Here is a 24,970-nt window from a genome sequence, read left to right on the forward strand (position 1 = left end):
ATGTCGTGTGTCCACTACAAGTTCTTCTCCAAGCTGAACTATGATATGGTCACCTTCGACGGCCTCTACATCTCTCTGCCTGACCTCAAGCTCCAGATCATGGCCCGTGAGAAGCTGACGGCGGCCAGCTGCGACCTGCTGATCACCAACGCCCAGACCAACGAAGGTGCGTGGGGGCAACAGGCACGGGGCCTCGGGGACTGCCCGGCTGGCGGTGTCGCAAACGACCCCGCGACAGCTTGGGTGGAAGCTGGAAATCCAGTAATAGTCCAGTCTGTTCATCAGGATGTTTCAAGGCAGTGCTTTCAGTGCAGCTACACAGATGATTTGTTTGTCGCAAAGTGTGCAAGGGGCGTTGATGAGAAGAGAGCTAAAAACTCACCTCGTGAGAAAGCATAATTTTAAGCGCTAGGGGGAAAACGTGTTCTCGGGAGTTACCCTCTTTTGTGGTAGAGAGAGTCTGGCATGTTAGTAGTCCTTGTCAGCTCTTACTCTGCAAATCCTTTCCCCAGCAGCATATCAGCTGGTTGGCAAGGCATCTAAGGCTAGTCAAGGCTTTTCTTTGTCATTTCACATATCGGCTTGCCTTCTGATGACTTCTGTTCTGAAGAGCTTCTGTACTTTATCTGGGTGAAAATACTTCTCTGCATAGTGCTCAGAGAGGTGCTTTTGCACTGCTGTCAGACTCCAAACGGTGGGTTAAAGCAGGCCGTAAAATAAAGTAGGAGCTTTTTTCAGTAACCTGTTGATAGCATACATATGACAGAAATTAGTAAAGCTAGCAGATTTTCAGAAGTATAGGTGAATTTAAAAATGGGATTTTTAAATTGTGCATTCAGCGCGAAGCGGAGCATAACCTGAGCTGCTTGTACTTTTTTGCAGGAGGAAGGTCGTGGATACTAATGCAATAGCTGATTTAAGATTTCCGAGTCCGTATGAGGCAGCAGTCAAAGTAGCTCTTGTTTAACTTGTCTGCCTCCATGAAATACTTCTTTGCCTTGGGTCTTTCAAGCATACCAAGTTTCTTGTCTTTTAGACTGTTATGTCTCTTCTGCTCTTGACTTGGAGATAACATCCAAATCTTCCTTTGCTTTTGCAAGCTTTCTGAGTTAACGGGATCCTTATTTTTAATCACAGGTCAGATTGACAAAAGCCCAGTAGCCCCTTACTGGCCATCCCTGCCAGTAAAACAAAAAACAAGTGTTGTGCTATCAGGGAATAGGAATCAACAATGTTGTTACCTCCAGCTTTGCTGAACATTTCTGTTGGAGCGCTGCTTGGACAAGTGTGAAAAGTAGCCTTGTTGGGCATGACGTCACTGCTCACTTTGCAGATGTGGAGTCACGAGGTGAGGCAGTGTGACGCTGCTTTGCAGGTCCTGGTAGTTGCCGAGTCTCTGCTAGGGGATGCTGCTGCCCATGGGGAACAGGTTCCTGCTGGGAGACACCAGTTCATTCTGAGAGCTGTTAGACTAAGCTGGCTTCTGTTAAATTCAAATTGAGAGGGACTTCGGGAATAGCGCGCCAGATTTAGTCCTTCCCTATTTAAAAAAAGAAAAAAGTTGACTTTTTAGTCGACATTGTTTGGCTTCACCTCTCATAAAATTTCATCACCAAAATTAGTTCAGTTAATTGCGGCGAAGGAAAAATAAATGTCTTAAAGCCAATTGGTATCAGGCCCCTTCACAGAACTAACTCAGCAATGGACTCTGCTGTATGTAAACACTCTTCCACAAATTCTCTGAGACGGTGACCAAGCTGGTGGGATACTTCAGTACCAAATACAGATAGGTGCCGGGATAAGTGTCCTATACAGAGAAAGCCTTTCCTTCACCGCACTATTGTCACTCTTCAGCTGATCCATTTAAATGTGCGCTGATGGACTTTTAAGGTGAATTCAGTTTTATATCAGTCTGTTACTAGATGGCTGGACCTCTCTTCATGGTGCACTTAACAAGCGAATTGAAAACAAGCATATATCACCAGATGTATATATATACACACACACATTCAAGGATAAGTCTATTCAGAAGGCAGGTGTCAATGCTTCTCTTCTAATGGTCAGTGAATTGTCACCAAGTACTAGAAGAGGACTTCTTCCTCTTTTTGCATCACACAGCTGTTGGGCATGTTCGAAGTGACCTCTGCAGGCTTGCATCATTTGTGAATAAATGCATTGGTTGCTGTCCTCATATATACAGTCTCTTCCTAGGCGAGGTGCTGCCACTTGTAAAGCTGCTGCAGAACTAGAACAATCCTCAGTTCAGCACAGGTGTAGCAAACTCCTGCCTTTTTGTGGAGCCGCTGTTGCTTGTCCTCTAGCTCTGAAATGTCAGTCCAGCGGTTTGTGATCGGGACCAGAAAGAACGCTCTGTATGACTCCATTCAGCAGGTCGAAACAGCTGGTTTGGGCTTCTAGATCTGCAGCTGCCATGATGTCCCAGTTGCCTGCCTGGGCCCCAGTACTGCTTCAGCTCCTTCTCCATCAAAAAGTCCCAGTGCAGGCCTTTCTTGACAGGTGGCTGTGGAAGGGTTAGAGTTTCTTCTTTGAGAAGAGCTCTAGGGGTTGCTTTCAGGATATATGACTTCTGTAAAAGCTTCTGTTTTCGTCATTAGTAGTCCTTTCTCCTACAATTTGAACCTCCTCGGAAGTCCAGAGGAAGCTTGCTGTTCGGTTCCCTAGGGGGGAAGATCAGGAATTAGTTTCAGCTAAATGATTTCTCAGTTTTCTGAAGAAGCATTCTGTCATTTGGAAATAGAAGTAAAATGTTCATTTCATTGTGGAAATAATGTCTTCTGGTAGGTGAGTTTTGGGGTAAGAGAGGTTCCTGCCTGTAGGAATAATATACTGAAAAATGAAGCATAAATTGTGAAATATTCCTGTTTTGTGTGTGATCACTGAGCAAAACCACCCTGTCAGAGCTTGACTAGATATACAGCATCTTTGGTTTTCAGACCATTGTTCTGATTCGGTCTGCAAAGGTAAGAGCTTTTAATATTTAAAACTGTAGGCAGATTACAGGGAATGGCTGCTGATAGTGATTTAAAATATTTAGTCATATCCAGCTTGTGTAAGGACAATATAAAAACCATTCTCATGGAGAGATCTTTGCATTTTAAGCTTACTCAGTCCAAGTGTCTCAGGTAGTTTGGTTTTTTGATTGTTTGGGCCTTATGTAGAAGGTCAGAAGGCTTTCCTCCTCTTCAAAGACTAACATGGTGTAAGCCCAGGCAAAGCATGGGTAGCTTCAGGCCCACTCTCTTTTCAAAAGGCTTTTCACGGCTGTCGTCGTAAGGAATTTTGTTTGAGTGTCTCAGCTCTGCAGAATGAATCGCAAGAATTCATAGAATCCTGGAATCATGGAATGGTTTGGGTTGGAAGGGACCTGAAAGATCATCCAGTTCCAACCCCCCTGCCATGGGCAGGGACACCTTCCACTAGACCAGGTTGCTCAAAAGCCCAGGGACGGGGCATCCACAACTATTGACATCCAATTCACATCCCTTGGGTTAATTCAAACTAGATGATAAGCTTCAGAGGGGAGATAGCACTTTAGTTGGAGCCAATTGTGCCCTACTTGTGAAAGCAAGCTCAAACCTCCCCCAGATTTCTCTGATCCAAATACTAGCATTGCCAGTTTTGTTTCCATTTACACGTAAAGCGCCGAGCAGCTGAGAAGCGGTGTTGTTGATGGATTAAGCTCCAAGGAATAGACAGAGATGGCAGGCGCTCTTCTGTGTTCTGTCAGTCTTGACCACTAGCAGCACAGGGGAATTGATATAGTTAACAGCTAGGAAAGCAATGGCGCAGAGTTGTCATGCTTTAGCTGAGGGCCTCTTTTGTTGCAGGGCAAGCTAGTCAGACTTCAGAATCTGGTTTATGCAGGTGAGACTTTGCTGTGGTTGGTTTTTCTCCAAAGCTCTGTTGGTTTTGTAGCCTAACAGAAGCAAAAGCAACTTAAGCTAGATCAGGAAAGAACCTCACGCATTAGCAGACTCCGCTTCAGTGACCTTTGAGACCATTTTGCTGTTGGCATTCCAACCATTGTAAAACCATGAAAAAGATTGTGCTGCTTGTGTTTGATTATCAAACCTGAAGGTTTCTTGAAATGTACTTTCAGTGTGTTGGGACGATAAAAGTGCAACGTTCCATATCAAACTTTGCTTTTCCATCCGTAAAGGGATTCTCTGAAATGTTGTGTAATTATGTATTGATATAGGTTCTCGTAAAGTGGCAGATTCTTTTTCTGTATTGATGTTGTTTTCAGAATACACAGATGGTAATGCCCTGATTCCTAGGAACTCATCGGTAATTGTTAGAAGAATCCCTGCTGGAGGAGTTAAAGTCACCAGCAAACCCCGTGTTACGTAAGTATCCGTAAAGCATTGTATTCTTGGTTAGGGGTTTCAGTGCATTAACTTTTTAAATTGATATTAGTTTACAAGAGGCATTCAGATTGTATCTTTCTTGTTAAAGCTGCTGTTAATTTTTGTTGTCATGGGCTAGATTTTAATATATCTGTCCCAAAGCAGACGTACATGTTTTGGCCTGCTGGGAGATGGGGTTGAAACTGCAACAATGGTAGCTTTTAAGGTGATTCCATTGGGTTTGTTCTTGGGGTTGATTCTTCTGAGAGCCAAGTTGTAGATCCCATTTCCTCTACGTGGAGAGATTCCTTATTTTATGTGTTTGATTTGATTGCTTTTATAGTAAAGACAGATAGGCATTGTTGTGTAAACTTCTAATTTCTTCCCACTTCAGAAGAGTCTGATTGTCAGTGTTTGACTATTTCTTGCATTTGGGGGGTGCAGGGTGGGATATGGCAGGTATTCTTACCCCCTGGTAAATCTGGGTGTTTTGCATACTAGACACAGAGGAAAGACCAAGGGTTGCCAGCTGGCAAACCATGCAAACCAGAAGTTCCATTCATAAGTGATTCCTGTTAGTTTCCTAAAGACAATGTCCATTTCAGGCCAGAGAAAAAGAACACTCTCCTAAAGTGTATCACCTTTTGAGCGAGTACAACAAAGGAATAGTTAACCCCTTCCAAACTTGAAACTCAGTAAGCAGTTCAGCACGTTACCAGGCGTTACTAGTTCTCTAAGTCTGTTTTTACCCTAAGTTGCTATCAGTGCTCCAGGTTTTCAATCTATATTCCTCAGATTTCTGGAGGACAGAGAATCGGATGTGTTGGTTAAACTTACAGCTATGCAAATGCAGTGCTGACTACAGGATTATTGCTGTCATGTATGTATTCAGCTACATTAGCATTGTTTGAACATTCATGTTTTCCAGCCTTCTTAAAGAGACGCCTCTCCCCCACAATTAGTAGGTATTATTAGCTTGTGGTTTTGCCATGTCTTTCTCATGTTGGTTCTCAGGCAATAAAGTAGACTGGTGAGTTACTGTGTGTCTTGAAAAAACAGCACAGCAGCATCCTGGTACCTGTGAAGCATTTGCGAGCAAAAAACCCTGAATTGCTGTGAGTCTGCCTGTAAACTTTGGGCATATTACTTCAGCAGTTGCTGCAGTGCTTTCAGGCACTACCTAGGAATTCAGGACGGCACAGTGTTGTGCTTGTAACCATGGCCTTGTTTTGGCCATGTTTAACTTAAATATGTGTGCTTAGTGCCGCCTTGTCAACGCATCCTCCGTTTCTGGTTGGCTGGCGCTCTCTCCTGGTATCATAATCCTGCCCTGAAATGAGAGGAGAGATGCTGCTAGCATCAAAGATCAAGCAAAGACCTGTATGTGGGGATACGGAAAGAATGGCGCTGCTGTTGTAGTGTTGAAAATGAACCAGGCAGATGAGCTTTCTATTCCTTCAGCTGGAAACATTGCAGAAACAACTGGTAGAGTGGTTAATGTTTGGGAACGAGGAATGTATGCTATAACGGTGGAGAGGCCTTCAAAAATGCGTTACTCACCTTGTTGTATGTTCTTCAAGGTAAATGGATGAAGAAAGCATTGCGTGGTAATCTAAAGTATTTCCCTGTACTTCCTCATCTTCAGGAGGTACGTGGCTGTACTTGCGAGCCTGGTGGTATTCTAGCAGTGGCAGGAAGCATGAGCCTTTCTAGTTGTACGTAAATTCCACAGCAGCCATTGAATTGTCTCTGCTCATGGGACGCTTTGGATGACGTATGAATTGTTTGTTAACTAGATCAAGGGCTGCACGTCTGATTCCTGATGAGTGGCATGCAGATACAGATCAATAAGTGTGTGGAATCTCAGCAAGTTTTCAAATGTAATGACTATTGCCAAAAAGATTGTAGCCTTTTCAAGATTATCTTAAAGCAAATTCTGGCAAGTAAGACCTTTTCTTTTTTGTCACAGGGCTCCTAAATCACACCAAACCCCAGAAACTGCTTTCAGGTGACATTTCTACTACTATTTGTAGTCAATCTTGCATATGCTAAATGTAGGAGCTATCTGAATACAGTGCTTGGGCTTTCACAAAGAAACTCTGTTCTAAAGCCTATGCTGCTGCCATTCTTGTTATCTCTTTGTCAGATGACTGACTGTTTTCTCTGAAGTAAACTTGCACTTCAAAGTGTCTAGAACGTCAGTGTTCTTTCTTGGAAATTAAAGTACTGTATCTGGTACCCATTTGTAATACTAGATATATACGGATTGGTTAAAGTTGCCTTTGTATTTTGAGAGTTGATTATTTAAGAACACCAAGCTGTGATACAGACTTCATCTTTTTGATACTGACGCAGCAGAGACAAAATACCTGAGGGCTTCCTCTTGCACTGTTGTGTTCTATAACTGTACATCTTAATTTGTGACAAAGTAGAAACGGGATTTGGGTCTGTTTGTTGGGTTTTTTAGTTGCACTGAATGTGCCGAGAGAGAACAGTTTAGGTATATGAATAAATTTCCCCATTCCCTAGACTATCAGAACATGATGTTTTGATGTTCAGGTTTTATAACCTGTTGTCACTGCTTTATGCTGGGTACAAGTGCTTTACTTGAAATTCTAATCACCTTTATTTCTTCTTCCAGGAGTCAAACTGAGCCAGTGCGTGGAACATCAAAAGCAGTATGTAAAAACACAATCTCACACTTTTTTCTACACACTGCTCTTAATTCTAAACCATGTAGCCTTGTATTAATTTTCCAAACATTAACTAATTATATATTCCAGTAAAACCTGGTGTATGTTGTAAAGACAATGTCTTTGATTCAGCATAGGAAAAACTGGGTAATGCCATCACTTGCACAGTTCTAATGTAAATATTGGTTTTGGTGCCTAGTGATGCATTGCATTTCACATTGAATATGCTAGACAATTTCCTGGATGACTTTGTATTGTACAGGTAATGTATGATCGCTTTTAGATCATGTAGGTCCGAGGTTTGCACAACTGAACATGGTGCCATGTTCTACATCTGTGTATAGCTAGTAAAGCGTATGTTTGTACATTGTTTTGTTTGTAGGTTGTTTTGTGCTTTTTGTTTCTTGCAATCCAAATTGTTTGGAGTGAATTTTCTACTATTTCCACATTATATCACTTAGCTTTTTTTTTTAAAATACTCTTTTTGCCCAATGGATTTTGAAAATGTTATCAAAACTCACTGAGAAACCACCGTGGTTAAACTTGGTACTGTTTCTTAGTTGTGACCTGGGGGTTCAAACAAATAGCCAAACCAACATATCCCATACATTTTGAGGACAGTCATGTGCAGCTAAATGTTTCCGTTTCATGTCCTTAAATGCTTGGGTATTTGTTCCTAAAAGTGTATAATTGAAGTGATATTATTTGGGCCCCTCTGAGTACATGTATGTCTTTAAGAGATTGCCATGAATTTAAATATGGTTGCTCCGCAAAGTGGTATTCGGAAGTTCTGCATTTGATCTTTCCACTCTATCTGATGAAGCAGTTTAGTTTAATAGTTTGTCTGCAAATGAAAATATCTAAGACCCAGTGTAGAGATTTTGGCACAAGGTTAGAGCCTGGTGTATTTGTGGGTAAAATCCCTGTCATTTGTCTGAACTTCTGCCTGCAGTACTTTTTTGGACCTGGGTGGCTTCGGGGTTGGATGCTGCTTTGATTTCCCAAAGGTTAAGCCTTTCTTTAGTATACCCCCACTCTGAATTTCCATTTGGAAAAGGGGCAGCATTTTTCTTCGGGTTAGAAAACACTGTCATTCGGCTGCTAAACTAGAGAGAAGTCACACAAGGAAATACCTGACTGGTAATGGTCTAGATCTGGATTTGCGACTTGGGTCGAAGGCTAGGTGTAACTGTGCTTTTCAAAATAGCCCTTATAATGTAAAAATTCCTATTTGTTGGTTTTTATTTTTCATCTTCAAGTATAACTGCTTTTTCTTCACTAGAATGGTGTGAGGCTTTGCACTAACCCTGGATCATTGGATCTGATCCCTTGATCAGCTGTTTGGGTAACTTAATCTAGAAATTGATGAGCTCTGGGGTTGTGTTCTGTCAAGAATACAGCCTCTGATTCTCGTGGAATGGTATACAATGAACTTAAAGTGGAAAACTTCTTGTATGTTGGTGTAAAAACACTAAGCCTAAACCTGACATCCATAATTCTATCACTGATTGGTTCAACTTCCTTTTTGGACATGAAAGGCTCTCATTGTGAGCCCAGTGACCCTAGCAGTTAATGGAAGGCATTTATGTAAACCACCTTTATAGTATTTGATCTAACTGAGATGGGGTTTTATGTCTTGGAAAGAGTTCTTTTTCTCTTTGTTTACTAGCTTGTGTATAAACACAAATCACATCTTCATCAATAAGGTTACCATTCTTTCAGCCTCGTGTGTTCCCTGGTGTCTCTGTATTACGTTTCTAAGTAGCATGTTACCATAAGCTTAGATAGATGTCTCAAAAAAATATTTTGTTTTAAGAAAGGAAAAATCCTGGAGTGGGAGGGAAGACTTGTGTTAGTTAGAACTAATTAAAAGGAAGACAAAGCAAAACTGTTCCCTTCTTGTTTGCTCTGACTGTACCTGATGTGGGTTGTGGGTAGCCATAGGGAGGGTGGAAGCCTTGCATCTCTCTTTACAAGTCCTCTCTCTCTCTCTCTCTCTCTGTCTCACACACAGAGTAAAAGCACTGCAGCCTCAGGTGCTTCTAGTGTTGGAGGCACAGTTAGCTTTATTCTTAAAGCTAACTCAGGTCTTGGTCTAAAGTGTGTGGGGTTTTGTTTTGTTTTGTTATTTTAAATAAACGTCTTTCTGCATGTATTTCAAAGCCAAACCTGGATCTTAGTGTGGTCTGAATAAATCACTGGGAAGGCTTGCCAATTATTGTTGAACAGTAAAGCAGCAATGTTAAAATCAGTTCAGATTTTTTTTTTTTAAAGGATGCACAAAACCTTATACTTTGAATATTTCTTAATTGTCTTGCTCTTATGTTAGCTGTCATTCTACACTTCCAAATCTGTGCTGCTGTCCTACCGTTACTACTGCCAAATCAAGAAAGTGAATCCTATTTGTTTTCGTATTCCTATTTCAGTAACTGCAAGGATCTCTAGTTGGTATTAGTCCTCAGAGGCTGCAGAAATGCAGAGTCACGCGCATTGTTTTAGCACCGCCAAGCACAGCTGTGATCCTTCCTGGCTGAATTTTCAGTTTAACCAAGCTATTGGGTTTTAGGAAACCACTGTAATTTAAATGCAGCACTCCAGCAGTGAGATTAGCCTTTTCCTCCTATTTTCTGTCCCCTTTCCCACTTGCTTTATGTGAATTTCTGTTTAGTCTTCTGTTTGAAATGGGAGTTAATACATTGACTGTTGATTGTGGGGTTTTTGAGGGTTTTCTTTATTTGGTTACTTTGGGGTTTTTTTCGGTTTGGGTTTTTTTTCCCCAGTTCTTCTGCAGTATTACCTTAGGGTTGTATACAAGTGTCGTGGAGGTGTTGTTTCTACTTGACCGATGGGAGGGACTGGCAGGAAATACTTCAGTAGAAATTTAAAGGAAAAAAACCAAAGACACAAGAATGTAGGATCATTGGAAGATGGCCGTTGGGCAAACGTACTAAATAGTACATTAATTTTCTATTTGCTGCTTTTGGTAACTGTTCATAGAAGGGAGTGCTTTCATCTCCTTTAAGAAATCAGACTGTTGCCTGCAGGCCATATAATAACTGCTTCCTAAAAAAATACAAGAACTAATATTAACTGTTATGTTTCAGTTACTGGTCAGTCCTAGACTGTTTAATGCCAGACTCCAATAGAGAGCTTTCCTAATTCCTTGTTTGCTTCTGAAAACCCGCAAAGTGATAATGGTTGTGCCTGCCATGAGAGAACATAGGCCTGTTTTTCCACATGTGAAGAAGAGTGGCATGTGGAGCATGAAGCTTCAAAATACTTGATCAGACTTCCGTTTTGACAGAAGTGGGTACCAAATGTTGTGAAGGGAAGGAAAGTTGAATCTTCTGGTAAGATTTGCAGTGGAAAGAAGGTCTCTTGTTCCAGGTCTGGGTGCTCCTTTCCAAAGGCACGTTTTCATGATTTTTTTACTTAGTGTTGGAGTAATGTTGTCTGCGCTTTCCTAAACATCTAGAGAAGACATGATTAACTGGAGTGAGGAAACATCTTCTGCATGTAAATATTTTGTCCCCAGAGTCTGCTAAAACTGCTCCCTTGAATTCTTCCACTACGTTAGGTAATAAAGGACAAGGGCTTTTTTCCAAGGAAGGATTTTAATCTCTGCTCCGATCCATTTAGGGACGTCTTGAGGAGAGCTCTTCAGTTTACGCTGTGACACTTTATTCTACATTTTTGAACAACCAAAGTCCTAATAAGCAGTGATTCAGGTGTCTTTCTGATCATGTTTTGCTAGTGTAAGCTTAACTGCTGCTTGTGGCATAATATAATTCCATATTCTGGAAAAGGAACAAGCTAAGTGTTACCCTGTTTACTTGTGGAAAAGCAGCATTTCAGTATTAGTTCTCCATAAACGCTGCAGCCTATTGCAAACTAGTGGCCTGAGGGCTTCACTCCTGCAGGGTGTTCCAGGAGGTAGGTGGGAGGGAGGAGTGTGGTTGCAGTGGAGAAAAAAATTACAGGACTGTGCTCTGACTCCATGTTTTCATCATCATTAAAAATTGGTTTTGCTCTGCTAGTAAGAAGCATAATATTAAATTCTCACACCTCCCGAACTAATCTGGATAGTATGGCCTGTGGTCTAATAAAATACAAGACATCAGTATTGTCTGTTTTTGTAGGCCGCTCTGTCATGGTAAACACCTTTATTTCACTAATTTGAGCAGCCTGTTTTTTTCTAGACAAAGTGGTGGTTTACTTTCATGGCTGATGTTCTGGCTTGGTGTTTTTATTTGGGTGTTGTGGGGTATGGTGAGTTTGGCATTTTTAAACTTAGTGACGACAGGAGGGGCAGAGTTCATGGTTGAGGGCTGATACACCTGTGCTTGATTTTGCCAGGCAGCTACTGTCTTCATAAAAGCATAACTGTGTGCATTTAGAAGTGATGAGATGTTAACGGATTAATTGACAAGCTACACTGCAAATAAGTTTCCTGTAGTGATGCTTCCTTCTCAAATAAACTGAAATCCTTTTTAGCTGAAAATTGACAGATGTGAGCATTTGACAAGGGTCCCTCTCTGAGATACTGTGGAGCAGTAAGTTGATGTCGAGCGGGTTTGGTTATTTTCGTTTCTTCTCATTAACCACACAGGCACTCTTAAGGTGCCATAGGTTTGGACTTTGTTTTCAGCAAACACAAATTGCACGGGGTTGGCAGTGCCCCTGTCAGCGACACTCAGAGGATATAGTGCAGACTTTCAGACTACAGTAGACCTTAACTATTGCTATGTTTTGACTGTAGAACTTGAATATGTGTTTAATTTTTTGTGAACAGACAGATGACTCTCCTGCATCTCTTTCTCTGGCCCACCTTGCTAAGGTATAGATATATTCTTTTCAAATTCTTTAAAAAAAAAAAGTGTTTGCTTTGTTTTTTAAAATCTTATACTGTGATCTATAGCTGGATAACTGTTGTAATGGAAACAAAATTTAATTTAATTTTTATTAATTTAAAGTATTAATTTTAACTTTAAAATGGGTGTCTATTTTGGTACTAGCCTGTAAAGAGCAGTTCCCACTTTGGGAAGATAGAAGGGGAGTACCTTATCAGCCTCAACGTAATGTTGCACTATTACTCATCTTCCAGACACACAGAAGCAGCATTTCAGAAGCTGTTTACCATTTCTCATATGTTTCATTGATTTTGCATTGGAAACTAACAGTTTTTCCAGAAGAATTGAATGGGCTGTAAGTTACGGGCATTTGGAGGGGGGAGTGTGCAACAGCCAAAAGAGAATCGTTTCTGTAACATGGACAATTGCATGGCTGTTTTTGAATTTCTAGCCATTAAAGTTACAGATCCATTCTTTTAATGCTGCACAGTTTCATAAATGCTAGTATATAGACAGTAGACAACATAATCTAATTTGTTGGAATGCAGACTGTGTGAAGTGTGAAAGTGTACCTGATTGTTTCTAGGAATATACCGATGTGTATGTGTGGCATATTAGCAGATGTGACCTTCTGGAACTGTTGTAATGCCATGTTTTGCTATGGACCTGCTTGCATTTTTTGCTCAACAATGTGTACCTTCCTCTGGGAAAGCACTACTGGCTGCACTTTGTGAAAAGGCGTAGTGCTAGCCAATGAAAGAACTAGTCTTTAAAGTTACAAAGCTTAGAGAGGGCAGGGCCTAATGCAGAGGAGCTAGTTCTTTCTTCTGAAAAGGAAGGCTGGAGTTCATTTCCAAGAAAGAGGAATCTCTTCACACTGGTCACTTCTTTCCTTTCTCACTGAAGAAATTAAATTGTGTGCATCTGGGGGGGGAAAAAAAATGTTTGGAAGGTAGCCACCAAAAGAACTTGGTCTCCATTAGTGCTGTCCCTAAACATGTCCTTGGTACTGTAAACTTATGCCAAATTTTACTCTTAAAATATGAAGAAGTGTCCTTGTGGTGTACACATTTAAGCTTTTGAGAAAATTTCAGTATTTCAGAAAAATACAGGAACATAATGGAAAGCAGCTCAAACCTGTTACTTACTCTAACGTCTTTAGTGCAGACTGACTTGGCATGGAGGTGATGCGTTAAGAGTTTTCTGGTTTATTATTACTACGTATGAAATGCCATGTTTGAATTTTGGTCTATTCCTACTAATGTGTTGTGGGTTTTGGATGTGTTTTGTAAACTGTTGGGTTCAAAGAAATTAGTCAAGTATCTGTAAAGCTTTCTGTAAATGTTCATGGAAATGATTTCATAGGTGTTGCTCTGGATTATGTTACTGTGGAGAAAAAAATGGTGTCTATGAAACATCCATTTAATAGAATGTTGAAACTAGTTGGTTGCTTTTGTGAATGAATGCATATAAAAACAGAACCATGAGTGGTTGATCTGAGTGGTTGATCTGAATGCTAGGTGCTTGCAGGTCCACATCCTTTACAGCCTCTCCCTTAGACCCTGCTTGGATCTGGACTCGTGTGAAATAAAAACATTGGAACAAATACTACTTTGAAAAAACAGCTGGCTTCAATAATTTGAAAGATCTATTTCTGCATAAGGTTGATATTACAATTTATATGTTAAAAGGACACAGTCAACTGGAAAAAAAAATGCAGATTGTGCTTCCTGTAGTTAAATCACTTAATATGAAGAAGTTAGTAGAGGGAGAAGCATGCAGTGTGGACTGCCTCCAGCACATGATGGTCAAATTTGTAGTGACAAGAATCTTTTGTCTTGCTGAGGGATTATAAAAAGCTTGCTTCCTTTTAATGCTTCTGTGTGGGAAGCTGCATTTCAGCAAGCAAAAACAACTTCCCTGACTCTTAAGTTGTGTGTCCCTTTAATGCTGCAAAATGTAAATAAGGATACTTGCATGCATCTTTCTCAATTAAATGTACAGTGGATGTCTTCTTCAAATAGGCTGGAGCTTAAAAATCACCTTAAAAATACTGGATCGTGTAATGTTGTCTACTTATGCCTTCGGTCCACTTGGAAGACAATTGGATTGGTTACGCCAGTCTTTCTGTAAGGTACAAACAGAGCCTAAGGTTTTGAGTGCCCAAGAACGCTCTTGTCAAGTAGGTTAACACGCACACAAACACCATGTAATAACGGTGTAAGGGCTCCCCAGAACATCTTCAGGACAACGGTATTTTCTATAAGCAGCTCTTTTCATGCAACCTCAGCTAGTGTTGTGCTGCTCTTTACAGGACTGGGTGAGCGGTGTTGTCTTTGGCTGTGTGGGCTTAAACGTGTTTCTAATGTGCGTGTCAAATAATTGCCTGTTAAACAGACTGCCAATCTGGCTGAAGCCAGTGCTTCCAAAGAGGATAAAATAAAAGCTATGATGATCCAGTCCTGCCATGAATATGATCCAATCAAGTAAGTGTTGATAATGTCAGATCTGTTCTTTGAAGATTATGGAAAAAACTGTAGAGGTGTTTGGTTTAACAAGCGAGACATGTGCATACCTTGTTCTTTTATTCCCCCAAAACTTGCAGTTACATGAAGAAACCCGTGGGTCCACCTGCATCGTCATATACTTGCCATCGTTGCAGAAAACCTGGCCACTCTATGAAGAACTGCCCAAGAAATGGGATAAGATTGTGGGGGACTTCTGGTGTTACCTAGTTTTTAATTGTTTTACCCTGGCAGTTAGGTAACAAGTACATGAATACTCACGTGAAGAATTGTTTCTCTTGGGGTGAAATACAGAGCTTATATGGCAATGTTGCAAAGCCTTTCAGAATTTGAGGGAAACCTGGAATTAGAAATGTAAAATTTTCTTTTTTTCTAGGTCATGGACATGAAATGTGTCCATAGATCTTTCTCTGTGAACTTGTATGCGTGTTTTTGTACATTTCAATGTTATTGGAAATTTTTCTGGTTTTAACTCTTTTTAGTGACAGTTCATAGTTTTTAGTATTTTGTATAAAAAGAAGATGTTTCTGTTGACCCCATCTACTGAACATTTGTGTGTTTTAATCAGACAAGCCTCTGGTTGCGTCTTCATGCCGTTTAATGTTAGTCACTGAAGGTACATGCATGAGGTATGAATTTAGCCTTCATATAGAGATGGTGAACATAAGTTTCCCCAGTGAGTGATTCAGAGCACTGCATTAAGCTCTCCCTCTGCATTGCCCTTTGGAGGAGGAGGAGCGGCTTTGTGTCTCTTCTCTGAGTGGATGGTGAGCTAAGGGCTGTTTCGCCCTTAAGGAACCCGAGGGTAAGCCAAAGAATGTCGACCGAATTCAAAACACTGCTCAAGCCTTTGGAACATCCTGGCTGTATTCATTTAAGAAAAGAAGTATTTTAGTCGAGCGACCCTTACGCTAGGTAAAAGGAGAGGATTAAAGGCTCTTGCTACTTAAAATCATCATTGAAATGTCATTTTAAGTGTGGGTCTTAAGATGCGGTATGTCTGCATTTCTTGTCTCAACAGGACGAAAGTTTTGGGTCTGTGCCCAGGATGAAAAAGACCACAGGAATTCCAAGGAGTTTCTTGGTGGAGGTGAAAGATCCCAAAAGGAAGGGTGTCATGGTGACAAAAACTGGAAAATACGCAATACCACGTGTTAATGTGTAAGTATGGAATTAATTGGACCGACCAAAAAGTGAACGAGAGAAACCGTGCGTAAATGTCTGTATTGGCTTTGTGTGGCAAGTTTTTGGTAGCGGGGGTGGGGGGGAAGGTTACAGGGGTGGCTGCTGTAAGAAGCTGCTGGAAGCTTCCCCTGTGTTCAAGAGAGCCAATACCAGCCAGCTCTAAGACGGACCCGCCGCCAGCCAAGGCCGAGCCAATCCGCAATAGTGGTGACGCCTCTGTGATAACATTTTTAAGAAGGGAAAAAAAGTTGGGACAGAGGGAAAACGGCAGCCGGAGAGAGGAGTGAGAACATGTAAGAGAAACAACCCTGCAGACACCAAGGTCAGTGAAGCAGGAGGGGGAGGAGATGCTCCAGGCGCCGGAGCAGAGATTCCCCTGCAGCCTGTGGGGAAGACTATGGTGAGGCAGGCTGTCCCCCTGCAGTCCAGGGAGGTCCACGGTGGAGCGGAGGTCCACAGTAAAGCAGATGTCCACCTGCAGCCCGTGGAGGACCCCACGCCGGAGCAGGTGTGTTCCCAAAGGAGGCTGTGACCCCGTGGGAACCCCGCTCTGGAGCAGGCTCCTGGCAGGACATGCAGATCTGTGGAGAGGAGCCCACGGAGCAGGTTTTCTGGCAGGACTTGTGACCCCGTGGGGTACCCACGCTGGAGCAGTGTGCTCCTGAAGGACTGCAGCCCATGGAAGGGACCCATGCTGGAGCAGTTCGTGAAGAACTGCAGCCCATGGGAAGGACCCACGCTGGAGAAGTTCATGGAGAACTGTCTCCCGTGGGAGGGACCCTGCACTGGAGAAGGGGAAGAGTGAGGAGTCTTCCCCCTGAGGAGGAAGGAGCGGCAGAGACAAGGTGTGATGAACTGACCGTAACCCCCATTCCCTGTCCCCCTGCGCCGCTGGGGGGGGAGGGTAGGTAGAGCATTTGGGAGTAAAGCTGTGCCTGGGAAGAAGGGAGGGGTGGAGGGAAGGTGTTCTGAGATTTGGGTTTATTTCTCATTACCCTACTCTGGTTGATTTGTAATATATTGAGTCAATTTTCCCCAAGCTGAGTCTGTTTTGCCCGTGACGGTAATTGGTGAGTGATCTCTCCTGTCCTTATCTCGACCCACAAGCTCATCTGAGCTAATTTCGTTGTTGATCCACTGAATGGGAGAGGTCTGCGGTGGGAAAATTGTTCCCCCCTCCCTATTCTAGTGTGGTGGCTATAGAAAAGTAGGTTCAACTAAATGCCTATGTTTTAGGAGGCTAATGTGGAGTGAGAAGAATTCCATCTCCTGTCTTCCTTTGATAAGATCCAAAGCTTGGAAAAGTTCTCCTTTACCCATCTTTAATTTGTTTCTTTTTCCTTCCCCTTTCCCCTCCTCCAGGGAAGCTTATGCTAGAAGAGAGAAGGAAAAGCCTCCCTTTTTACCGGAGGAGCCATCCTCTTCCTCCTCAGATGATCCTATTCCAGAGGAGATTTTATGTCTCATTTGTAAGGAGATAATGACTGATGCGGCTATTATTCCCTGCTGTGGAAACAGTTATTGTGATGAATGTAAGTGTGAACTCCCATGTTTGTTAATTCAAAACAGCACATCTGCTCTTCTGAAAGCAGAAAGAGGAGATAGCGAAATTATTTTGTTACCAGTTCTATTTTATACTTAAGTATACCCTGAATAGGAAAGGGCTCTTCTCGTATAAAGGGGGAAAAAAGCCACAGAGCTTTAATAGTTAAATAAATAAATAAATAGTAAAATACATAGCTTTTTAGTTAAATTTACATGCGGAAGGACGAGTATGAGAGGAGTGGCTGATTGTGCAGGTGATTGCAGTATTGGATATTGAGTGCATTTAGTTTGCCCACAGCCCTTTCTCTCATACAAAACTATATAGCCAACTCTGGTGACTTTCGGTGGTCTGCAACAAACGGATAGTTAGCAGCATTTAATCCACATTTTCCTCCACGGGAGAGTTGGTTAAAACCTTCAGAGCGCGAACCTAGTAATGGTTTTTTGAACCTACTATTTGTTTTTCTGAGACAAGTTTTATTCGTTAACCTGGAGGGTGGGGACTTCTCACTGTACTATATAGTGGGAAAAAGACTAGCTGAAACATCAAGACACAGCCTACTCTACATCTTCAAATGTTACAACAGTGACATACCAAAACTCTAGAGTTATTTGCTGCATACTAGAAATTTTTTACGCTATTGAACCTTTATAGCTTCATGCTCTCATTTCAAGACCATATTCACCTGTGGATCATATAGGTGTTTTTATAGTTGATTAGAACCCCCAAAACTTCCTTAGTTTGGCTAAATGCTATTTTGATTATTCTAATTGTACACAGGTATTAGAACAGCCTTACTGGAATCTGAGGAGCATAGATGTCCAGAGTGTCATCAGACAGGTGTTTCGCCTGATGCTTTAGTGGCCAACAAGTGCCTACGCCGGGTAACCTGATGACTTTTACGTAAAGTGCTTGTAAGAATAGGCTCTTTGTAAAAAGCTGAAAGGGAAGGAAATATTAGTTTACATCTGCTTAAGCAAGGTTGACTTGAATAAGGCTAAATTTACCTTTCAAGTGCATTATCTGTTATCACAGAAGCTTACAACTCCTTGGAGACAATCTGGCAAATTCAGGTCATGCTTTTGTTTAAGGTGATTGCCTCGCTTTCAAATTCTGTGTTAACACGGCAGTACTTTGAATACAGACACTCCGAGTTACCAATCACTAGTATCAGTGTTTAATGTGATGTGTTCATGTATCGGCATGTTGATTTCTTTGGGGATTGATACAATTCCTTGGGATTACACAAGTAATTTTACTCTGTGGAGGCTTTTGTTCGTATATCTGCTGAAGTTTCATATTACCTTTGCGTAAATGTTTTTCTGCCTCTAGGCTGTGAGCAACTTCAAAAGTGGAGCCGGTTACAGAAGAAGGCACCGTCAGCAGATGTGGCACCACCAGCAGCAGCAGCTGCCACTGCCACCACCCCCACTCGTGACTCTTACACCTCCTGCTGCTCTGGTGACTGCTGCTGAACATTCTACATATTCCTCTCTGTCAGTCAGCAGTTTGTTGGAAGAGAAGGTAAGCTTTGTTTCAACATTTGCAGCGATTCTTGTATTTTAGTAGAGCTTGTTTTCCAACTGTCTGCATTTATTCACAAGGGCTGTCAGACCCCTGTACTAAGACAACCAGCATTACCAAGTCGTCTGGGCCCCCAAGGACAATCAACACGCACCACTGGTAAGGAACTGTAACTTTTAATTTTTCTAAAAAGAATTTCTGTTAAAAAATGATCTTCAGATACACTGAATGGGATTTTTTGCTTTTTCCTCTCTCCACTCCAAAAGGTCATCCAGCGAAAGCCAGTACAATTTGCTCAGCAGGTGGCAGACCAGGCTGGGAACTGTAAGTGTTCTGCAGAAATTCAATGTATTCATACTGGTAACCTGTTAAATGAGGCTGTAACACATAAATTCTACAACAGCTGATTTATGATGAAGTAAGTGTGCACAGATAGTTGTGTAGAATACAAGTGTTCATTAATTTTTAAATGGCCTAATTTGAATTGGCTTTAACAAAGGGGTATGTGCTCGCAGTAAGATTATTTACAATAGAAGTCCAGTGCATAATTGAAAAGAGGACTCTGAAAAATGCACGCTTTCTGAGGAAACCATAAGTGCATCTAAAAATCAAATCTAATTAAAGGATCAGGTGGAAAGCCACCCTTTTGCTCACTGGCTGTATAAGGCTGAAGAAATTGATTTCCCAATAGAAACCAGCCTCCAGCATTCTTTTTTGAACAACTTAGTTGATTCTGATTGAGCAAATCATTGGAAAAGTCAAGGCTGTTATTTTAGGACAATTCTGAGTTTCTTCAATTTAGTCGTCTCAGATAGCCAAGCTGCTTTCTCTCCGTTGGAAAGAGAAGAGTCTGTTTTATCTCTTATTGCTGTGCCAAGTCAGTCCTTCATTTTTTTATATGCTTGATGTTAGATCGACTGTAAGGGTGCACTGTGTTTATAAAATCTCAAAGATAAATCCAAACAAAAATGGGGATCCACCCCACAGATGATTTAAAATCTCAGATTCAGTAAGCAAGAAAATAACAATGCAGGGACAAGAACAGGCCAAGTACATCATCATGAGGCGACAGCACAGGAAGCGTATGTGGAAGAGGTTAAAAGAAGTTTGAGAGAAGATGAGTTAATATTTGTGCAGGACTTTGAAGGTTAGAAGTGCGAAATATTAAGTGTCTCCAGGAGTAGCAGAGGAGCGGTGGGCACATGGCACGTGGGAGATGGGAGTCTCTGTTAAGCGTGGGCAGCCTCCACTTGCAGCTGCAAAGCTGAGTGTCAGGAGAGAAGACCGAGGGGAGTGTTGGGGGTGAGGATGTGGAAGGCAAGTATGAGGATCAAGAAATGAGTGTAATCTCACATGAACGGAAAGCAGGGAGAAAAATGCTTAAGTTGAGAACAAGAAGTGCTCCCCACCATGCTCCCGCTTCCTTCGCTTTCCTCTTTAAAATCCGACAGAGTGTAACAAACAGTGACACATGGTTTTGGGTTTCTTTAGAGGTCCAAATCGAGGACGCCTGCACAGCGAGTGTACCCAAAGGACTCAGGCCCCAGCACTACCAGAATCAACACCAGTCTTTGTGCCTGTGCCTCCAGCTCCCTTGTATCCTCCAGCACGCCACGCACTTCCTCTTCCACTGGGGGTACCACCACCACCGTTTCCTCCTCAGTTTCCACCTGGCCAGCCTCCATCTGCTGGGTGCGCTGTCCCCCCTCCAGGATATCCCCCAGCTCCCGCAAACACGTCATCAGCTTGGGTTCCAAGAGCAGTACCCATGTCTCCTCCACCTACCATCCCAAGGACTCAAGCATCTCCTTTCTCTGGGGAGGAGTTTTACAGAGAACAACGGAGTCTTAAAGAGGAGTAAGTATTTGGCTCAGTGAAGCTGCGTTGTTCTTCATTTTTGTATTTTGATCACATAATGAGCTGCAGTTACACTCAAGTGCACCTGACGTAAGCAAAAATGACAGTGTTTTTTCCAGTATACTTTTGTGTTGCAGATGGTAAACATGCAAAACTAAACCAAGACAAATGTAATTCTAAAACTTTCCCTAAAACTTGTAGGAACGCTGAACTGTTTTTGCTGAAATGGGATGTTCCCCTGTTGCATTTGCATGCAGTCTATATTTTCTCATATTGGCCATGTTTTGTCTCTTGGTGCCTTTTTGTAATAAAGGTCAAACTTATTTTAACAGGGAAAAGAAAAAGTCCAAACTTGATGAGTTTACCAGTGATTTTGCTAAGGAATTGATGGAATGTAAAAAGATTCCAGAGGAGCGTAGGCATTCGTTTTCCAGGTAACTGGTTTACATGTCTGTAATGGAGCAGCAGGTTGTCTGGAAGAATCAGGGGGAGTTCCACTGCACCCCTCTCTCATTGGATGGATTGGATGATTCAAGGGATTAGCAGGGATAGGAGTTTCATAGGTAGGTTACTGGCTCAAATATGGCAGAGATTACAGTTGACTGATGGTGATAATGGGGCAGCAGTTGTTAAGGAACAGGGGTCTCTTTCCCTGAAGCTTCTCTGCAATGACATCCTTCACCTCCTGAGAGCCGTGAGGAGGCTAGGAACTGAATAGGTGTAGTAGCCGGATTTTCTGCATCTCCCTGTTCTGATTGTAACCATTACCTCAAAGCACATCGGAGGAGATATGTGAGAGAAATTGTCTTCCTCTTTTGTCTCTCTCCTGTAGGTACACGGAGAGATTTTAAGCTGGACTGCAGACTGGTGGCTTTCACTAGAATTTTGTTGACATTGTTAAATGAAAAACAAGAGAAACTTGTGAAGAAAAAACGCAGGGCAGCTGATGTTTTCTATCCCCCCAAATCACTTGGGCAGGAGTCTGCATAGCTGTCTCTTAGTAATGCTGTCAGTATCCTTCCTAGAGTAATGGCATTGAGTCATATTACTCGAGGCTGAGTTTAGAAGCATTTAGATACGACTCTTTCTTGAAGCGCTGTCACTATCCTTGGTTAGAGCTAGAGGTATGTGCAAGATTTTGCTAGGACATTGGGCTAGAAGTGTTGATTGTAAGACTGCAGTGCAAGTATTTTGCATCCTGTACAAATTGCCAAAGAAGTAGTGAAGTTAAAGAGACTAAGCTGGCATTTTAAAATTGAGCTTTACTGTCTTCAGGCCAAATCGTGTTTTCCTGATGTTTGATACTGCACTGTAGCCATTAAGACTTGCTCTTTTTGCATCTTACTGCAACAAAAATGATTTGCGCTGCATGTCGTTGCAGAGTAGTGAAAAAATGGGTGCGTTCACATAGCAGTAGAGGCCACTATACACCACCTTAAATCAGCCGATAGCTATGGTAGTTCGCGTGGTAGAAGTGAGTGGAAACAGACTTAGCCTTCCTGTATGTTTTTCCATTAACAAAGCAACAGCTGTTCTGTCTTGTGAGCCGAAACTTGTACATGTTATTAAGTTCTTCAGTTGGCAGTAGCATTATGTCAGCAGCTGAAAGAACATAAGTGTATGGAGAGTCAAAAACCCCAAAGCAAATCTGGAAGGAAAAAACTGGGGAGAGTGACTGTTTTGAATTAACTTCGTGTGTGTGTGTTGTGGTTTTTTTAAGGTCCAAGCCTCCTTCTAGTGCTTCATCTTACTCTAGAAGTTTCTATACCTACTCCAAGTCAAGATCAGCTTCCTCCCCCTCTCGCTCCCACTCTCGATCATTTTGTCGTTCCCATTTGCATTCCTACTCGCGATCGCGGCTGTATCCAAGAAGAGGCGAAGGGAAGAGTCGTAACTATTGTTCTAGGTCAAGGTCAGCTGGTAATAGAGCTGGAAATTACCCTGGAAAATCTTCTGGAAGAGCACGCCATGTCGTCAAAGATCCTACCAAATCAAAAGAGAAGGAAGTGGAATATCCACAGGGAGATGGCAAAGGAAATAAACATCAAAAACACCAGAAGAGAAGAAAAGGAGATGAGAACGAAGGATTTCCTTCATTTCGTGAAAGATGTCCTGGAATGGAACCTCCTGCGAAAAAAGTGAAGGAGGAGCTTCCCAAGACAGGCGGCATTGAAACATCTTCCTCTCAAAAGGGTGAGAAGGTTCTTGGTACCCCACAGAAAGTTCACCCAAAAGTGACAAAAGATCACCCAGAAACCAGACCAGCCGAGGAGGAAAAGGCAAAGAAAGACCACAATGAAAATGACAGTGAGAGTAATGTATCTGCAAAAGATGAGGGAGCTGCAGGAAAAAGTCCAAAAGACCCCAAAGAAAAGTCTGCTGATAAGGTGAAAGAGGATACAGCAGCACCTGCTGCAGTTGACCAGCCTGAAGCAAGCAGAAGTCAAAGCCGTCCCAGTGTTAGCTGTAGTCAAAGCCCTTCTGAGAGTCAGCCTCGAAGCCACAGCAGCAGTGCCAGCTCGGGAGAGAGTCAAGACAGCAAGAAAAAGAAAAAGGAGAAGCAGCAGCACAAGAAGCATAAGAAGCACAAGAAGCATAAGAAACACAGGAAGCATAAGAAACACATTGGAAGCGAAACGGAATTGGAGAAGAGCCAAAAGCACAAACACAAGAAGGAAAAATTGAAGGAAAGCAAAGATAAAGATAAGCAAAACATGAAATCTGTCACTACATAGAATGACGGATATTAAAAAAATGACTTAATTCCTAAGTCATCTGTATTAGATTTTGATAAAATGTAAATGAATTCAAGCGTTGCAAATAGTGACATGGAAGACCCTGTGCTGCACTTAAAATATTGCTGCTTGATTATTTGATTTTTACATCAGAGCTTTATAAAAGTGAACATTTTGTAGAGAATTGTGAGTTGTGGCCATGTATCATGAAAGGTTTTGCTGGGGCATGTTATTTTTAACCATTGTTGATTAGTTTGGGTGGGGTATACTGCAAAAATTTTCACAGCTGAATTTTGTTTTAATTGCCTGGCAGAAGAAGGTGGTACCTGTTATAAAATAGCAGCAGCAAAATGCTTTGCAGAATCCATTACAGCCCTGTTATGTCACTTCTTGGTTATAATACATTTTCAGTAAACTATCCAACGTGATGAGATTTCCAGTGATAGCTGAACATGAGCAGAGAAGAGACTAGTGACAGAAAAAAGGTACCAGTAGAAGCTTGCTGGTAGCTAACATGTACGAAAAATAACCATATCAAGGGGTTTCATTTGGAAAAGACAGGTAGGACTTTAAATCTTTTGAACTGATGCAATGTGGGGAGGTGCTGCCAAGAGGTATGTTTTTTTCCTGTGCCAAGCGGCCTTGTTTTTCTATTGTAAAAGGTAGGATGTGGCCCCAAACATAGAGCCACTCTTCACAGCTGGTCCTGACAATTTTAGAATAACGTTCAATAAGAAGCTGCCACATTTCAACCTTGTTCCAGTTTGTTTGGAAAGCTGTTGTCATTTGCCAGCAGACATTTACACATAGACTTTAGGATGCCCTGTAATCTGTATTTCCTCTCATAAGAATGCTGATCACCAAGGTGTTTGTGTTCCTTAAATAGAAGCTTTATTAGGAGTATTTTCATATGGTGGTGCCATGATACAGAGCTAACCCTTCCAATAAACGTGGGGTTCAGCAGATGAGTTTGGCAGAAGAAGAAAGCCCACTAGAAAGGCAGGCTTCTGCTTTAAGCTTCTTTGAACAATGACAGGAAATCTAGAAAATGGTTCGGGTGTGACGTCACGTTGGGGGGTCTGATGCCCTAGCGGGGCTGTGAGGTCAGGAGGGGGGAGCCGGGGTGTGTGTGTGTGACGCAGGGGGGTCCCCGACTTTTGGTTCCCCCTCGTGACCCCCCCACCCGGACATGCGGGTTCCCCCCTGCCCCCTGCGTGCAGTGGGCGTGGCCTCGCCAGGCCCCGCCCCAAGCCCCCCGCCCCGCCTCCATCGCCCCGACAGACCCCGCGGCCCCACAGAGAGTGGAGGTTAACCCCACCCTATGGATCTCCGCCACCCCCCCCCCGGACGCTATGGACTCTTCCCTGGCCCTATAGAACCCCCCTGGCCCTATAGACCCTGCCCTGATGCCCAGCCTTACAGACCGCCCCCAGACCCTCCATACTCTTCCCTGACACACACCCCCAGACCCTATAGACTCTCTTTGGATCCTATAGAACACTCCCTTTCCCCCCTGGACCCTGTAGATTCTGCCCCCCCAACCTTATAGTTCCCTCCTTTCACCGAACCCAGCCCCTGTAGATTCCCCCAGACCCCATGGAACCCACTCCCCCTCCAAGCCCTAAAGATTTCTTCTGGAAGCTATATACACACACACCCCCTCCCCCAGGACCCTATGGATCCCTGCC

At 42.5% G+C, this 24,970-nt stretch overlaps 1 protein-coding gene across 1 annotated transcript; it reads left to right on the plus strand.

Moving 5' to 3' along the window:
- On the plus strand, nt 1-24,594 carry LOC142026364 (E3 ubiquitin-protein ligase RBBP6-like). Its single transcript, XM_075019320.1, has 17 exons — nt 1-166; nt 4,268-4,367; nt 6,337-6,375; nt 7,009-7,045; nt 11,853-11,897; nt 14,308-14,396; nt 14,516-14,620; nt 15,465-15,596; nt 16,983-17,152; nt 17,947-18,050; nt 18,499-18,690; nt 18,771-18,849; nt 18,957-19,014; nt 20,182-20,547; nt 20,880-20,981; nt 22,268-23,178; nt 24,503-24,594. The coding sequence occupies exons 1-17, from the start codon at nt 1-3 to the stop codon at nt 24,592-24,594; spliced, it is 2,787 nt and encodes a 928-aa protein (XP_074875421.1).
- The last annotated feature ends 376 nt before the right edge of the window (nt 24,595-24,970 follow it).

The sequence above is a fragment of the Buteo buteo genome, chromosome 33 (genome assembly GCF_964188355.1).
Source record: "Buteo buteo chromosome 33, bButBut1.hap1.1, whole genome shotgun sequence".
NCBI lineage: Eukaryota > Metazoa > Chordata > Aves > Accipitriformes > Accipitridae > Buteo > Buteo buteo.

Coding starts and splice junctions, on each gene's coding strand:
- LOC142026364 (XM_075019320.1), top strand. CDS start 1: ATGTCGTGTGTCCACTACAAGTTCTTCTCCAAGCTGAACTATGATATG. Junction 7,046..11,852: donor TGCGTGGAACATCAAAAGCA/GTATGTAAAAAC, acceptor TTTTGTGAACAG/ACAGATGACTCTCCTGCATC. Junction 17,153..17,946: donor AAACAGTTATTGTGATGAAT/GTAAGTGTGAAC, acceptor AATTGTACACAG/GTATTAGAACAGCCTTACTG.